The 17,665-nt window shown below is 45.6% G+C and overlaps 1 protein-coding gene across 1 annotated transcript in view; it reads left to right on the top strand.

Annotated features, from left to right (window-relative positions):
• The first annotated feature begins 441 nt into the window (after nt 1-441).
• Nucleotides 442-17,665, top strand: part of htr3a (5-hydroxytryptamine (serotonin) receptor 3A) — a 32,516-nt gene continuing 15,292 nt past the window's right edge. The window contains exons 1-4 of the mRNA XM_085968250.1: nt 442-855; nt 10,281-10,441; nt 12,775-12,819; nt 13,066-13,175. Of these exons, the coding sequence (XP_085824376.1) occupies nt 792-855; nt 10,281-10,441; nt 12,775-12,819; nt 13,066-13,175 (380 nt within the window). The 5' untranslated portion in view covers nt 442-791. The remainder of the gene's footprint in view (nt 856-10,280; nt 10,442-12,774; nt 12,820-13,065; nt 13,176-17,665) is intronic.

The following is a 17,665-nucleotide window of genomic DNA, read 5'->3' as shown; positions in this document are numbered from 1 at the left end:
ATGTTGCAAAATTTCTTGCAAAGTGTTGACGAGAAGATGAAATGGGTTTAAAGCAAAAAAGTGCCTCCTCCGTGAAGCATCAGGGTAACAGGCCGGGGGAGGGGGCCCAGTGGTCGCCTGGGCAACAGTGGCACGTTTAAGCCCGTGCATTAGTTCCCACCTGTCCCCTCAGTGCCAGCAACTTTAAAACTGCGACCCTGTAATCATCATGTAATTCTCTTATTTACACATAATCAATTCTCCAATTAAAAAAATATCCCTCAAAGCAATAAAATAAATGGATCCTAACGTAAATTAAGAAAAATTATCCGAACAAATTACCACCTTGAAAATCGCAGCGCGTTAAGTGTCATTTGTTTATCTTCTTGGCCATTTTTTTTATGTCTGCTGTCATTTTTATTTGAAGGTGATTTTTGACTCAGTTCTTGTGTTGTCAGCTCGCTGGGGTACAGGAATCACCAGCACTCTTGGGTCTGTACAGTACAGTCAGACCACAGCAATGACATCAGCCAGCAACACTGGCTGAAACCCGATGCAGATCTGTCCTTCACATCTGATTACGCGACCAATTAATCATCACGAGTTGCTAAAACACGAGGGGAGGCCAGGCGAAAAAAAAGTCACCCGCGGATTCGGGTTCAACTCAGTTTTAATGGAGAGAGAAGATCACAAGGCTTCGACTGTCCCGGAGAGCTGTAGGTCCACTTGTAACTCGCTGGTCTACAGAGGCATCCGTCTACTGCCGTAGAAATCACTGGTTAGCATTGCCTAGAAGTGGAAGAAAAGGCAAAATGAGTTTCTGCTCTTTCTGGGCAACTGTTGCTTTGCTTCTCACGGCTTTGTTGCTTTCTGAAGGTAGGTCGATCTTTATTGTTCCTTTGAAATCATATCTGGGCAGCTGCCCTTTAAGTTCCATCCTTATCCTGCTTGGTATCCAGCTTGTTAAGTGCCTTGAGAAATTTCTTTTACAGGCCGTGTCCTATATAAATGTAAATTGCTGCCATGCTCGCCCTGGTATAGCATTATATCGGTCAATATAAACCATGTAATGCACCTGAACTCCAATGCGTGATCTAAATTTTTTTAATAGACACTCTCACGATTGTCCATTATCAGCGTTAACTGAAAGAAGGCATGATCACACGAGCCTGAAATGGTACATTGCAGTCCTTTTCTGCCAGGACAAGCATGGTTTCTCAATAAATAAGCCAGTTAGTCAGTCTTGACATTCACTGAGCCTCCTGGTAGAAAGTCCCTAAAGCTGGTAGCACAGATATTTTGCAGTACTTTCGAGGTAGTTCCTCTAAAAGAATCGCTGTTATTTATATTGCTTGTTAGTTTTCACTGGCGAAAACAATTCATGCTTAATATGCAGTGCACGGTAAGCATGAATTGTTGCTGTGCCGTGGCTCAGTGGGTAGCACTTGCCTTCCCGAGTTAGAAGGTTGTGGGTTCAAGTCCCACTCCAGAGACTTAAGTGCAAAAATCTAGGCTGACACTCCAGCGCAGTACTGAGGGAGTGCTGCACTGTTGGTAGGTGCTGTCTTTCAGATGAGAAGTTAAACTGAGGCCCTGTCTGCCTTCTCAGGTGTACGTAAAAGATCCCGCGGCTATATTTGAACAAGAGCAGGGGAGTTATCCCTGGTGTCCTGGGGCCAATAATTATCCCTCAACATCACTAAACACAGATTATCTGGTCATTATCATATTGCTGTTTGTGGGAGCTTGCTGTGCGCAACTTGTCTGCCGCGTTTCCCACATTACAACAGTGACTACACTTCAAAAAGTACCTCATTGGCTGTAAAGCACTTTGGGACGTCCAGTGGTCGTGAAAAGCGCTATAGAAATGTAAGTCTTACTTTTCTTTCTTTAAACCTAATGCCCAGAATAGAACAGAATGAAAATAAAAGCACTTCGGACTTTTGGTTACTGGACTGTTTGCAGAACAAGAGTGATGGATGGATTTACTGGGAGGTCAATGCTCCTCGATGTTCTAACAGCTGGGGAGTGGTGTGCCAGCACAGCAAGCTGCAGTTTGGTAGAATGGGCGATTTTGGCCTGTTTTATTCCCTACTCTGAGTTCTCAATCTTGGCATGGTCCGCGCAAGGGCTTTCTTGTGGGGAAGGGACATCCTGTTCCTCGTAATTACAGAGCAGCAGTAGTGAGGGCCTGGCAGCACCTCAGCTGCCCACCCAGATACCAGGCCATTTACTGACCCACTGAATTAGGCATAACACCTAAAATTTTAAAAAAATTAAAAAAAAATTTTTTATTCCTTCATGGGATGTGGGCGTCGTTGGCAAGGCCAGCATTTATTGCCCATCCCTAATTGCCCTTGAGAAGGTGGTGGTGAGACACCCTCTTGAACCGCTGCAGTCCGTGTGGTGAAGGTGCTCCCACAGTGCTGTTAGGGAGAGAGTTCCAGGATTTTGACCCAGCGACGATGAAGGAACAGTCGATATATTTCCAAGTCAGGATGGTATGTGACTTGAAGGGGAACTTGGAGGTGGTGGTGTTCCCATTGAATAATGAATAATGGGTATGTGTCAGTGATAGCAAAGCTGTGATAACCTCAAAGGTAGAGGAAAGTGTGCATGAGGTTTACACACATTCTGGTCCATTATATATTATTTACAAATACCTGCAGTCAGAACCTGGTATGGCTCTGTAAAAAAGGAAAGAAACTTGCATTTATATAGCGCCTTTCACGACCTCAGGACGCCCAAAGTGCTTTACAGCCAATGAAGCACTTTCTTTTTTGAAGTGTAGTCACTGTTGTAACGTCGGAAATGCAGCAGCCAATTCTGCACACAGCAAGCTCCCACAAACAGCAATATGATAATGACCAGATAATCTGTTTTTAGTGAGGGATAAATTTTGGCCAGGATACCGGGGAGAACTCCCTTGCTCTTCTTCGAAATAAAGCCATGGGATCTTGATGATCAGCCATGACCTCATTGAATGGCGGAGCAGGCTCAAAGGGCCGAATGGCCTACTCCTGCTCCTATCTTCTATGTTTATGTCCACCTGAGAGAGCTTACATCTCATCTGAAAGACAGCATATTCAACAGTGCAGTAAGTTCCGCAATACTGTGTTGGAGTGTCAGCCTGGATTTTGTGCTAAAGTCTCTGGAGTGGGGCTTGGCTCCTCGACCTTTTGGCTCAGAGGCGAGGGTGCTACCAACTGAGCCATGGCCGACACCTACCTGGTACGGGTTCGATACACTTTGATAACATTCTGTAAGGAGGATTGAGAGTGATTTATAAGCAATGGATGAGCTTTAGATCAGATAGGTGTCTTGAAGTCAGTCCTCAGTGTATATTAGACCGCTTGAGTTTTATGTGGAATTTTAGTTTGGTCAGCGGAAGTTGTCCCTGAAGATGGCAACAAATCAGCATAGGCCAGCTCGACAACAAATGAGAAACTTGGGTAAAACCATTTGCAAAGGTTAAGTGGCCAACTAATGGCGATTGGTGGAATGGTGGTCATTGTAAGTTGAGCCGCTCTACAAAGCCTAGGAAAAAAGCTAAAAGCTCTCCTGGTGCCTCAGTTGACCAGTGTGGGGCTGAGCCTTGGAGACCAGGAGGGTCTTAGGTTCAATCACTGCTCTATGCTATGCTAAGGGAAGCAGTAAGGGTAGGTCTTTACAACTAGAGGGCTAGAATATAAAGGGGAGGAAGTCTTGCTGCAGCTGCTGTACAAAGCCCTGGTTTGACCACATCTGGAGTACTGTGTACAGTTCTGGGCACCACACCTTCTAAAGGATATATTGGCCTTGGAAGGAGGGGCAGGTTCACTAGGGCTCCACGGGTTAGGTTACAAAGAGAGGTTACATAAACTGGGCTTGTATTCCCTGGAATATAGAAGGCTAAGGGGTGATTTGATTGAGGTTTTTAGGACTTTGAATGGAATTGATAAGGTAGATAGAGAGAAACTTTTCCACTGGTGGGGGTGTCTGGGACAAAGGGGACATGACCTTAAAATTAGAGCCAGGGCCTTCAGGAGAGAAGTTAGGAAACACTTCTTCACATAAAGGGCGGTAGAACGCGCTCCCACAAAAAGAAGTTTAATTTTAAATCTGAGTGGAAAATGGGCGATGTCGAGTTGCACGCCCATTATACACCTTCAATGGAAAGAAAAATTGGGAGAGGTGTATAGCGGGCGGCCAATCCGATATCGCCCGTTTTACATTCTCGCCAGTAATTAATATGACCCCTCATGTGCCTGGAGGCCACTCTCCATCTCGTCTTACTAGGACATTCTGTTCTCTTTCAAGGAGCGTGGCCTTGATTGAAAACTGGCAAATATTCTGTCTCTGTTCCTCAAATACTGTGATGCAAAAATCAAAAAGGGGCCGTTGTGTCTTAAAACTGACACTGCATTGCCTGCAGGTGACATGGTTTTTGTGCTCACCTCTCTCCTGATGTATAAATATGGCCCCTCTTTGAGAAATAAACACAACAGCCAATTGCTGCCTCTGTGGTACATCTTTGGCAATGTACTACATATTGGATGTCGATAGCGCATATTAACGTAAAAGTAAATTGAACTTCAACTGAATTTTTTTCCCTATGGGATTTAGCGTTGCAGGATCTGTTTCTGTAGCTTTCAATTTCAAGAAATTCAAGCAATTTCTTTCGAAAACCGCTGATCCATTTCGTACATGAACATTACTGCAACATCACTTCAATAATAATAAGTAGATAACAAGGAAGGTAAACCAATTAACTAGACTTCCAAATGCTCCCCTGCTGATCAGTGTGGAATGGCAGACCAAGACTCATCCATGTTCCGTGCCGAGTTAGCTGATATTAGCGGGGACAGAGGTAACCAGCTGGGCTAGCTGGAGAACAATCGGCCAATGTTCCCACTCATCGTTATTATCCATTGACCCACACGCTGCGGCACTGATGGAGCTGACCGCTCGGTCCATGTTGGACAGCATGGTCGCTGACGTAAGAAAACTACTAGGCATTTGGTCTAAGCGTTAAACAAAGCTTTAATCAACTGTTTTACAACATGGAGGTCTAGTTGTGTCCTTCACTAGTTCCTGTTAAGAATGTCCTGCGCAAGCTGGGCCCGTGCCCGAGTATTTATACTCTCCCTGGACAGCGCCACCCGTAGGCCGCTCAGTATTATTTCAGACGTCTTTCTTTCATGAATGACTGATTCATGTCAGTCACCACGCTCTGCGGAAAGTCTCGACACTTTGGGAGTTGGACTCAAGCTTTGGGAGTGCGCACTGGCTCTCTGGCAGGCTGCCCCGTGCACCTCGCGCCAAGTCCAAGAGGGATGGGGGGTGGGGGGTGAGGGGGAAGTTGCAAAACATAAACTAGGCTTGTATTCCCTGGAATATAGAAGACTAAGGGGTGATTTGATGGAGGTTTTTAGGACTTTGAATGGAATTGATAGGGTAAATAGAGTGACAGTGCAAGTGATAATGAATTGCAGTCCGTCTTGCACCCAGTACGATTTTCTTTTCAAAGGAAAAGATAATCGGGCGGGTTGCCAATTCATTATTGCACATTTTGCGCCCCCGCTGAAGACCAATCTCACCCCCATGGGGGTAACTTTGCCAGTTGCCTTTAGTGTAAAATGGGCGATATTGGATTGGCTGCCCGTTATACGTCTTTCCCGATTTTCGTTTCCACCGCACAAAGTTAAAAATAACCCCGCGTGTGCATGTCGGGTAAGGGTAGGATCGAGCTCAGCTGTGCCACCTCCCATCGTGTGACACTCCCTCACTGGGTTCACACTTAACAAATGCTTATTGAGTGTGGTACTGGAGGGCACCCAGCCCCCATGGAGCTGTGCCCTGGTGAGAATCAGCCCCTTCAAGAAAGAAAAACTTGCATTTGTATAGCGCCTTTTGCGACCTCCGGATGCCCCAAAGCACTTTATAGCCAAATAAGCACTTTTGAAGTGTAGTCGCTGTTGTAATGTGGGAAATGCAGCAGCCAATTTGCGCACAGCAAGCTTCCACAAACAGCAATGTGATAATGACCGGATTATCTGTTTTAGTGATGTTGGCTGAGGGACAAATATTGACCAGGACACCGGGGAGAACTCCCCTCAAAATAGCGCCACGGGATCTTTTACATTTATCCGAGGAAGCAGACGGGGCCTCAGTTTTAACGTCTCATCTGAAAGACGGCACCTCCGACAGTGCGGCACTCCCTCAGCACTGCACTGGGAGTGTCAGCCTGGATTTTGTGCTCAATTCTCTGGAGTGGGACTTGAACCCACAGCCTTCTGAGTCAGAGGCGAGAGTGCTGCCCACTGAGCCACAGCTGGCACTGGCAAAGGCAAACGTGGGAAAGAATACTCAACACTATTAATTAAGGAAAAGCTTCTTTTGACAGTTTCTCGGTCCATGTTTCTGACAGATATTTCTTGGGTGGCTGATATTGTGATGGTACCTAGATATGTTTTTTTAAGTACTTTTTCCCTCTTTGTTTATCTACAATTCCAATGGGAGTTCAACTTCTGGTGCACTTTGAAGTCATTTATTCCAATATTGTAAGATTTTGCGCCAATGCAATGTTTTTATTTCCTACTACTTTAAGTCATGTTGAGCCAAAGATAATGTGTGGAGATCAACTTTCTGTCTGTTGAGGTCCTGACCATTTGCCAGCGTATTAATGGACTGTCATTAAACAATGAAATGTAAATAGACATCTTGCTGGATGCATCAAGGGCATTTATATAACCCCAACCGATTTTCCCACAGCATTCTTAATTTTAATTGTTGGGAACTCTTGCGTTGGCCAAGCTGAGGAAATAGAAAGCTTTGTTACTCTTTCCGCTCAATCTCAGCCTCTTCTTAGGCAGTCCCTCGGAACCGAGGATGACTTGCTTCCACATTAAAAATGAGTTCGCAGGTGACTGATGAGTCCAATGCGGGACCTACAGTCTCTGTCACAGGTGGGGCAGACGGTGGTTGAAGGGGTGGGTGGGGTGCTTGGGTTGACGTGCGCTCCTTGCGCTGCCTGCGCTTGGCTTCCGCTTGTTCCCGGCGAAGAGACTCGAGGTGTTCGGCGCCTTCCCGGATGCTTCTCCTATAGTGTTCTATAGCAACGAGGTTTGACACTCCTACAACAGTGTCTAAATAAATATCTTCAGAACAGCACACACGACTGCTCCAGTGTGATATTCCCATTGTGCAGGAAATGAAGGTGAGCTTGAGAGTGCTTGGGGTACTCAACGCAACCTGTTAATGGGTTATCTGGCCACACTCAAAATCATAAGACTCCCTGTTCCTCTTAACTTTCTTGCCCATATTCTTTTCCTTTAAACTGCAGGAATTTCTGTCCATACGAGAGCATTGAATATAAGACGTAGGCTGTTGGAGCAGTAGTAGATCATTTGGCCCCTCGAGCCTGCTCCACCATTCAATAAGATCATGGCTGATCTGCTCTTGGCCTCAACTCCACTTCCCTGCCCGCTCCCCATAACCCTTGACTCCCTTATCGTTCAAAAATCTGTCTATCTCCACCTTAAATATATTCACTGACTCCGCCTCCACAGCTCTCTGGGGAAGAGAATTCCAAAGATTCACAACCCTCTGAGAGAAGAAATTCCTCCTCATTTCCGATTTAAAAGGGTGCCCCCTTATTCTGAAATTATACCCCCTAGTTCTAGATTCCCCCACGAGGGGAAACATCCTCTTTGCATCTACCCTGTCAAGCCCCCTCAGAATCTTTTATGTTTCAATAAGATCCCCTCTCATTCTTCTAAACTCCAATGAGTATTGGCCATGACATAAAGCTGCCTGTATCATTTGAATGAGTGTCAGTCAAACATGGGGTAATGCGCAAGAGGAAGGGGTAATGCACATGGGGTCGGCAGAGGGGTCATGTGCTGGCAGGCAGCCAGCAAATAAAATGGCCGCCCGGCACCTCCCCTTTAATTATCGCCGGAGGCGCAGCGCCGCGGGGCGCTACGGGCTACTGCCGCCGCTAACCTCCCGCTGAATTTCATGGGAGGTGTTAGCGGTGCTGGGCCCGCGTGCTAGTTGCTCTTAGGGCGCTAACAGAAGGTGTAAAGCAACCGAATTTTGCCCCCAGTGGATCTGTGAAACTTCTTTTACTTAAAAATCAGCAAGAGATTACAAGTAATCCGATAGGTATGTAACGTGTAATAATTCCCAATTACACCTCAGCGTACACAGAGATATACCTTTACTTTAAGCTCAAGCAAAAAACACCACGTAGGTACTAACACCAGCGAGTGGTCAATCCGGCAGTGACTAGATGTGCTGGCAACTGACCGGGTCATCCCCGACTGCAGCCTCGAATGTTTTGTTGCAGCATCTTTTATACCTTAAAACTTGGCAACCCCTCTACTGTGTACGTGCCCCTAACTATACGGCATAATGGTCATTAATTGTTTCTCAGACCCTCTTATCACTAGTCCATTAAACACCCATGGGCCTTCCAAGGCCGGTTACGTTCCACAGTCAGAAGATTTTGCTGGGGTTTTTTTTTTGCAACGGCTTCACAGTTCAATAGCCAAAAACTTCTTCTCCACAAAACTTTTTTGAAGGTCTGTTTTCCTAATCTGTTGAAAGACAGTTGGCAGCCTTCCACATTTTTCTTTTTTAGCAGTCAGTCTCTGATCCTGTTCAAGGCCCCTTTATCTGTGAACAGTTTTTTCGCACAAATTCCCGCAGGAACCTCTCAAAGCATGCTGGTATTTGGTCAACTTTTTAAGTTTGGCCAAGTTGCAGCAGAAGTTACAGCAAATGGCTTATTCTTACACGGGACTACCGAAGGCAATCTGGCCACTCCAGGCCAGGATTATTGCGTAGAACGGGCATGGCACCATGCACAGTCTATGGGCATTCACCATTGCTGAGAAACCTATACCTAACAACGGATGGAAGATAAAGTTCTCCATTGGTTTCAAGTCATCAGTCAACTTTCAACTGAACAGAACTTTATTTTTGCTACTCGCTTATCGCCACAGCGAGTTAGAGACAATTAGAAGCCATTCAGAATGTGCTGACTGCTGGGGAGCAAAGCAGCTAAATTCCATTTGCTACCAAGATAAACGCACACAACATCCACTGAGGCCCTCTCTGTCTATCCCGACGGATCATGGTGGATATTAAGGATCCTACGAAGAAGAGCGGGGAAGTTTTCGAGTGTCCAGGCCAACATTCCTTCCTCAAATTACATCAACGAGAACAGATTAGCTGATCATTCACTGCACCGCTGTTTGTGGGATCTTGCTGTGCTCAAAGTAACTGCTGTATTTGCCCACCTGCCACTGTGGCTGCACTTCAATGTAATTCATTGTATATGAAGCCCTTTTGGGACATTTTGGAGAGATGTGATGTGGTGTAGCAAAAATGCCAAGGCTCACAGATTTACAAAAAAGGACTAAACCGCATTTGTACCGAACCTGGTAAAGATTATGAAGTCCGCTCAATTGTGTTCAATTCTGAGCACCACTCTTTTGGAAGGATGTCAAGGCCTTGGAGAGGGTGCAGAAGAGATTTACTAGAATGGTTCCAGGGATGAGGGACTTCAGTTATGTGGAGAGACTGGAGGAGCTGGGGTTGTTTTCCTTAGGGCAGAGAAGGCTAAGAGGAGATTTGATAGAGGTGTTCAAAATCATGAATAGTTTTGTTAGAGTAAATAAAGGGAAACTGTTTCCAGTGGCAGAAGGGTCGGTAACCAGAGGACACAGATTTAAGGTAATTGGCAAAAGAACCAGAGGTGACATGAGGAAAAAATATTTTTACACAGCGAGTTGTTGTGATCTGAAATGCACTGCCTGAAAGGGTGGTGGAAGCAGATTCAATAGTAACTTTCAAAAGAGAATTGGATAAATGCTTGAAGGGAAAAATTACATGGCTATGGGGAAATAGCAGGGGAGTGGGATTAATTGGATAGTTCTCCCAAGGACCCAGCACAGGTACGATGGGCCAAATGGCCGCCTTCTGTGCTGTATCATTCGATGATTCGATGCTCTCAGGCATTGAGTAATTATACAGAAAGCCATATGTTTAAATCTCATTTTATTACTCATCCCTCAACCAACAACAGATTATCTGGTCATTTATCTCATTGCTGTTTGTGGGAGCTTACTGTGCATAAATTGGCTGCCGCGCCTCCTGCATTACGACAGTGACACCACTTCAAAAAAGTACTTCATTGGCTGTGAAAGGTTTTTGGACATCCTGTGGTCGTGAAATGTGCTATAGAAATGCAAGCTCTTTCTTGTTTTTATGATACTTCCACAAATAAGAGTTGCCGGCAATTATTTTTACAGGACAGAGAAGCGGAAACCGAACAGCGAGTCCAAGGCCAGGTCTACTCCAGCTTTCTGACTACTTAATGGCCAATTATTCCAAGGGGGTCCGCCCAGTGCAGGACTGGAGGAAAACAACAACAGTGGCCATTGATGTCATGGTGTACGCGATCCTAAATGTGGTACGTACTCTCGATCGAGCAGGACTCTGTATCGTGCGTGATACTGTCTAACTGTTCGTAATTTCTAAATTGGCTTTTGAAAAAGACCCAAAAGTGGTCCCTCACTTTTTATAACCTTTCATGTCTCTCAGCATTTTCCGACATGGTTACATGAATGGACACGTTAGTGTCGTGTTTAACTTACTGGACTAGCAATCCAGAGAACGTGAGCTCAACTCGCACAATGGTAATATGAGAATTGGAATTCAGCCTTAAAACTCTGGAAATAAAAAATCCAATGCCTGTAAAAAAAAAGTGACCGTGAAGCTTGTAAAAACCCAGCTGGTTCACTCATGTTACTCAGGGAAGGAAACTCTCTGTCTGGCCTACATGCGACCCCAGTCCCACACCAGTGTGATTTGATTCTTAACTGTCCTGTCTGAAGCGGCTGAGCAAGCTGCTGGGGGTGGCCAATAAATGCAGGCCTTGCCAGCGATGCCCACATCCCAAGAATGAGAATAAAATCACAGCAAGGCTTTAGCTGCGCACCTGGCTGCTAAGAGGGACATTGGTAAACTCCTGGGAGACTGAGGGTCAATGCGTTAGAACAAGGCTGCTGAATAAACACATATGCATGGATCTAAGTGATTTTTCTTCAGTATTATTACTGACATCGCAGATACAAAAAGCAATTAAAAAGGATAATGGAATGGTGACCTTTATCTCAAGGGGGGGCTGGAATACCAAGGGGAGGAAGTGATGCTTCAGTTGTACAGAGCCTTGGTCAGACCCCCATCTTGAGGAACTGCGATCAGTTCTGGGCCCCGCACCTCAGGAAGGATATACTGGCCTTGGAGGGGGAGCAGCCCAGATTCACCAGAATGATACCGTGGGTTAAAATAGTTAAATTATGAGGACAGGTTGCATCCTTCTTCTTAGGCAGTCCCTCGGAACCGAGGATGATTCGTTTCCACATTAAAAATGAGTTTGCAGGTGACTGATGAGTCCAATGCGGGACCTACAGTCTCTGTCACAGGTGGGGCAGACAGTGCTTGGGTTGACTTGCGCTGCCTGCGCTTGGCTTCCGCTTGCTCCCGGCGAAGAGACTCGAGGTGTTCAGCGCCTTCCCGGATGCTTCTTCGCCACTTTGTGCGGTCTTGGGCCAGGGATTCCCAGGTGTCGGTGGGGATGTTGCACTTTTTCAAGGAGGCTTTGAGGGTGTCCTTAAAGCATTTCCTCTGCCCACCTGGGGCTCTCTTGCCGTGTCGGAGCTCCGAGTAGAGCGCTTGTTTTGGGAGTCTCGTATCGGTTACACTTGGTTTGTGGTCCCTGGAGTATTGGAGATTAAGCGGTGATCTAATCAAGGTGTTTAAATTGATAAAAGGATTCGATAGGGTAGATAAGGAGAAACTATTTCCCCTGGTGGGGGGGGAGACCAGAACAAGAGGTCACAATCTTAAAATTAGAGCCGGGCTGTTCAGGGGTGAAATCTGGACGCACCTCTTCACACAAAGGGTAGTAGAAATCTGGAAGTCTCTTCCTCAAAAGGCTGTGGATTCTGGGTCAAGTGAAACTTTCAAAACTGGGGTCGACAGATTTTTGTTATGTAAAGCATGTGGATCAAAGGCGGGTAAATGGGATTGAGATACAGATCAGCCATAATACAATAGAATGGCAGAACAGGCTTGAAGGGCTGAATGGCCTACTCCTGTTCCTATGTTCAAATCCAGTCTCAAACACACACACACACAAATCACCTACTACTCTAGGGAAGAACACATCAGGAAGCACTTTATCACACAAAGGGTAGTAGAAATTTAGAACGCCGCTTGATCGGCACCCCATCCACCACCTTAAACATTCACTCCCTCCACCACCGGCGCACCGTGGCTGCAGTGTGTACCATCTACAAGATGCACTGCAGCAACTCACCAAGGCTTCTTCGGCAGCACCTGCCAAACCTGCGACCTCTTCCACCTAGAAGGACAAAGGCAGCAGGCGCATGGGAACACCACCACCTGCAAGTCCCCCTCCAAGTCACACACCATCCTGACTTGGAAATATTTCGGCCGTTCCTTCATCGTCGCTGGGTCAAAATCCTGGAACTCCCTCCCTAACAGCACTGTGAGAGTACCTTCACCACACGGACTGCAGCGGTTCAAGAAGGCGGCTCACCACCACCTTCTCAAGGGCAATTAGGGATGGGCAATAAATGCTGGCCTTGCCAGCGACGCCCACATCCCAGGAACGCATTAAAAAAAAACATTGATGGACCAATATCCATCTATCGATCACCCCCTCCTTTATAATTGAGAATCAAGCTTTGGTTAATGGTGTGATTTATCTAATTTCAGGATGAGAAAAATCAAGTTCTAACCACCTATATCTGGTACCGACAGGTAAGAACATCTCACTGGAATTGTTTTTACATAATCTCAGTTTAGGGACCTAAATGGACTCTTACTTTTTTTTTAATTGAATGTTCACATAGTTTAGATATTTTTACTATGTACATCTTTGAATTGTCTGAGTCTTGGGGTCTATAATCCGGCAGAAATATCCAACAACTCACCCATATTGTAGTTGGAATATTTGTACGGAACTCTGCATAAACTTTGAGTAACGGTTTCACCAATGTGTTTCAGTTTTGGACGGATGAATTCTTGATGTGGAATCCCCAGGACTTTGACGACATCAAACAGATATCGATTCCCACTGCAAACATATGGGTGCCCGACATTTTAATAAATGAATTGTAAGTAATTCCTACAACTTATCATTAATAGTAACAGTGTGGAAAAACATCCAGCTTGTAACTAGGATTGGTACCAGGTCACTTTTGGCCTAGACAGACCCATTCTTGAATACATTCTCCAGAAGCTACTAAACTCTATTTACCAAAACTCTGATTTTCTTTTAATACGGTTCCAATTTTCCCCTCACTGTTCTATCTTATGATTTAAGGGCATTAGTTATTGAAGATGTTAATGATTATTTTTATCATCAGCAAACCAAATTTCAGAACATGCGCTATGATTTTACTCCCCCTGCCAAGCTTTGGTCGCGACCATACTTATATCGAGGAATAAAGGTCAGAGTTTTTCCATAACTTTCAAAACATAATTTCCCAAAAGGAATAAGCAGGCAGGTTGTTCAGTAATAACAACAGAAAATGCTGGAACTAGCAGAGCACTTGGAAAGCAGTGACTGGATCGGACAAAGTCAACATGGATTTACAAAAGGTAAATCGTGCTTGACTAATCTACTGGAATTTTTTGAGGATGTAACTGGTAAAATAGATAAGGGAGAACCAGTGGATGTGGTGTATTTGGACTTTCAGAAGGCTTTTGATAAGGTCCCGCATAAGAGATTAGCGTGCAAAATTAAGGCACATGGGATTGGGGGCAAGGTATTGACTTGGATAGAGAACTGGTTGGCGGACAGAAAGCAAAGAGTTGGAATAAACGGGTCGTTTTCCGAGTGGCAGGCAGTGACTAGTGGGGTACCGCAAGGATCGGTCCTAGGACCCCAGCTGTTCACAATATATATTAATGATCTGGACGAGGGAATTGGATGTAATATCTCCAAATTTGCAGACGACACAAAGCTGGGTGGGAGGGTATGCTGTGAGGAGGATGTCGTGAAACTCCAGTACGATTTGGACAGGTTGGGTGACTGGGCAGAAACATGGCAAATGCACTATAATGTGGGTAAATGTGAGGTTATCCACTTTGGTGGCAAAAACAGGAAGGCAGATTATTATTTGAATGGCAATAGATTGGGTGAAGGGGAAGTGCAAAGAGACCTGGGTGTTCTTGTGCACCAGTCGCTGAAGGTAAGCATGCAGGTGCAGCAGGTGGTTAAGAAGGCAAATGGTATTTTGGCCTTCATAGCAAGAGGGTTTGAGTACAGGAACAAGGATGTCTTGCTACAGTTGTACAGGGCCTTGGTGAGACCGCACCTTGAGTATTGTGTGCAGTTTTGGTCGCCTTACCTGAGGAAGGATGTTCTTGCCATGGAAGGAGTGCAGCGAAGATTCACCAGGCTGATACCTGGGATGGCAGGAATGACGTATGAGGAGAGATTGTGTCGATTGGGCTTATACTCACTGGAGTTTAGAAGATTGAGAGGGGATCTCATCGAAACCTATATAATACTGACAGGCCTGGACAGACTAGATGCAGGAAGGATGTTTCTGATGGCCGGGGAGTCTAGAACCAGGGGTCATAGTCTAAGGATAAGGGGTAAGCCATTTAGGACTGAAATGAGGAGGAATTTCTTCACCCAGAGAGAGGCGAACCTGTGGAATTCTCTGCCACAGAGGGCAGTGGAGGCCAGTTCATTAAATATATTCAAGAAAGAGTTGGATATATTTCTTGAGGCTAAAGGGATCAAGGGATATGGGGAGAAGGCAGGGACAGGGTACTGAATTTGGATGATCAGCCATGATCTCATTGAATGGCGGAGCAGGCTCGAAGGGCCGAATGGCCTACTCCTGCTCCTATCTTCTATGGTTCTATGAAATACTCAGCAGGCCAGGCAGCATCCGTGGAGAGAGGAGAGAGAAACAGAGTTAACGAGGCAGAAATTCCGATCCCGACGGGTGGGTTCGCGCTGTGTACTCACCCGCAGGGACATCGGAAATGCCGGTTTCAGGCGCGCACGTGCTGGAAACCGGCATTTCCGATCTGTCAAGAAAGCTCTTGACATCCTCCGGCTGCCCGGGAGAAGGGCCTCTGCGGGCGGAGAGTTCCGCTTTCTGGAGCCCCTCCGCCCGCAGAAAACCTTTACAATTCTTGCACCTGGAAAAGCAGGCCTTACCAGGCTAAGAGTTGAAGAAAGTTAAAAAAAAAAAATAAAAAAAAAATTTCTACTGATTTATCATTTTAAATACTTTAAAGAAAGGTAAGTTTATTTTTAGCCCCGTTAAAACTTTAATTATTTTTTTCAAAAATTTAAGTTTTTGTTTATAATAGTTAATTTATGTCATTTATAGTCATTTTAAAAATGTGACTTTTTAAAAAAATTTATTTGAAGTTTTACTATGTTTTGGGGCTGATCTCTATTTATAGATTTGACAGGTCTTCCTGTCAAATCTATGAATGGAGATTCCCTGCTCTGATTGGCTCCCCGTGGCCCTCGTGATCCCAGGGACGCTGCGAACTAGCTGCGCCCCTGGGATACGCGGGCCCTACACACCGGCAGTTTGAAGAGGCACATCAACAGAACTCTGCGCCTCCCGGGAGCCTCCGGTCCAGGCGGAGATTTTTCCAAATCGCAGCCCTCCGCCCGCGGGAGGGCTGCGAACGGAATTTCTGGGCCAACGTTTCAGGTCTGGGCGGTCCCAGACCTGAAACGTTAACTCTGTTTCTCTCTCCACAGACGCTGCCTGACCTGAGTATTTCCAGCATTTTCTGTTGTTATTTCAGATTTCCAGCATCCACAGTATTTTGCTATTGTAGGTTGTTCAGTATGGTGGCTGGACATACCAAGTGATGGGACACAGATACATCTCTGATAGATAGGTCCTTCCTCTATCTCTAGATAGAGTGGATAGGAAGGACCTATTTCCCTTAGCAGAGAGGTCAATTCAAGGGGCATAGATTTAAAGTAATTGGTAGAAGGATTAGAGGGGAATTGAGAAGAACCTTTTTCACCCAGAGGTGTGGTGGGGGTCTGGAACTCACTGCCTGAAAATATGGTAGAGGCAGAAACCCTCATCGCATTTTAAAAATACTCGGATATGCTCTTGAAGTGCTGTAATCAAGATTTGCAAAGTGGGAATAGGCAGGATGGCTCTTTCTCAAACAGCACAAACAGGATGGGCTAAATGGCCTTCTTCTGTGCCATAAATTTCTATGATTCTGTAACCTCCTCCAGCCCTACAAGCCCTTCGAGAACTCTGCGTTCTTCCAATTCTGGCCTTTTGCTCATCTCCGATTTCCTTCGCCCCACCATTGGCAGCCGTGCCTTCAGCTGCCTGGGCCCTAAGGTCTGAAATTCCCTCCCTAAACCTCTCTGCCTCTCTCCCCTCTTTCAAGATGCTCCGTAAAACCTACCTCTTTGACCAAGCTTTTGATCACCTGTCCTAATATCTCACGTGGCTCGGTGTCAAATGTTCTCTGATGACGCTCCTGTGAAGCGCCTTGGGAGGTTTTACTATGATAAAGGTGCTATATAAATGCAAGTTGTTGTAAAGTGAATTCTCATTCGCAGGCCATTCTTGGGTCGAGATGCATGGAATTGAAGAATGGAATAAAATTGGTTGGCAGATCAACCCAAGCATTTCTCATGCACCTTCTAGCAGCCAGTTACAAAGTTGAATTGGAATGATGGTGTACATCCAGGGCATTTAACCTGATCTCGCAGCTGGGAAATAGTACATCACGCAGCATGCTTAAATATTTTTTTATAGATTAATTCACAGGATATGGGTGTCACTGGCAAGGATGGCAATTATTGCCCATCCCTAGTGTCCAGAGGAGGTGGTGTATTACTTTTGTGGATGTTTAATAGAACTGAGTGGCTTGCTAGGCCACTTCAGACAGGGCAGTGAAAAGCCAACCATGTTGGATCGGGTGGATGCGGGGAGGATGTTCCCGATGATGGGTGAAACTAGAACTAGGGGGCATAGTCTTAGAATAAGGGGCTGCTCTTTCAAAACTGAGATGAGGAGGAACTACTTCACTCAGAGGGTGGTAGGTCCATGGAATATGCTGCCCCAAAAAGCTGTAGAAGCTACATCATTACATAAATTTAAAACAGAAATAGACAGTTTCCTAGAAGTAAAGGGAATTAAGGGTTACGGGGAGCGGGCAGGAATTTGGACATGAGTCTAGGTTCGGATCGGTCATGGCCCTGTGGGTAGCGGAGCGGGCCCAGGGGCCGTGTAGCCTGATCCTGCTCCTATTTCGTGTGTCTAATTCTGTTAGATTCAGGAGATGGTTCTGTGATAGTAGATTGGCGGTTAGGATCAGATCAGCCATGATCTTATTGAATGGCGGAGCAGGCTCGAGGGGCCGATTGGCCTACTCCTGCTCCTATTTCTTATGTTCTTATGTTGGTGTGGGACTGGAGTCACATACAGGCCAGACCGGGTAAGGACAGCAGATTTCCTTCCCTAAACGACATTAGTGAATCAGTTGGGTTTTTAACAACAATCCAATAGCTTCATGATCACTTCTACTGATTTTTATTTTCATGGTGGGACTTTAATTCACATTCTCTGGATTCTTAATCCCAACC

The sequence above is a fragment of the Somniosus microcephalus genome, chromosome 26, assembly GCF_052327205.1.
Source record: "Somniosus microcephalus isolate GS21.2 chromosome 26, FLI_Smic_1.0, whole genome shotgun sequence".
NCBI classification, from domain to species: Eukaryota; Metazoa; Chordata; class Chondrichthyes; order Squaliformes; family Somniosidae; genus Somniosus; species Somniosus microcephalus.
The sequence above is the reverse complement of the archived record's forward strand: the minus strand, read 5'-3'. Positions and strand labels throughout refer to the sequence as shown.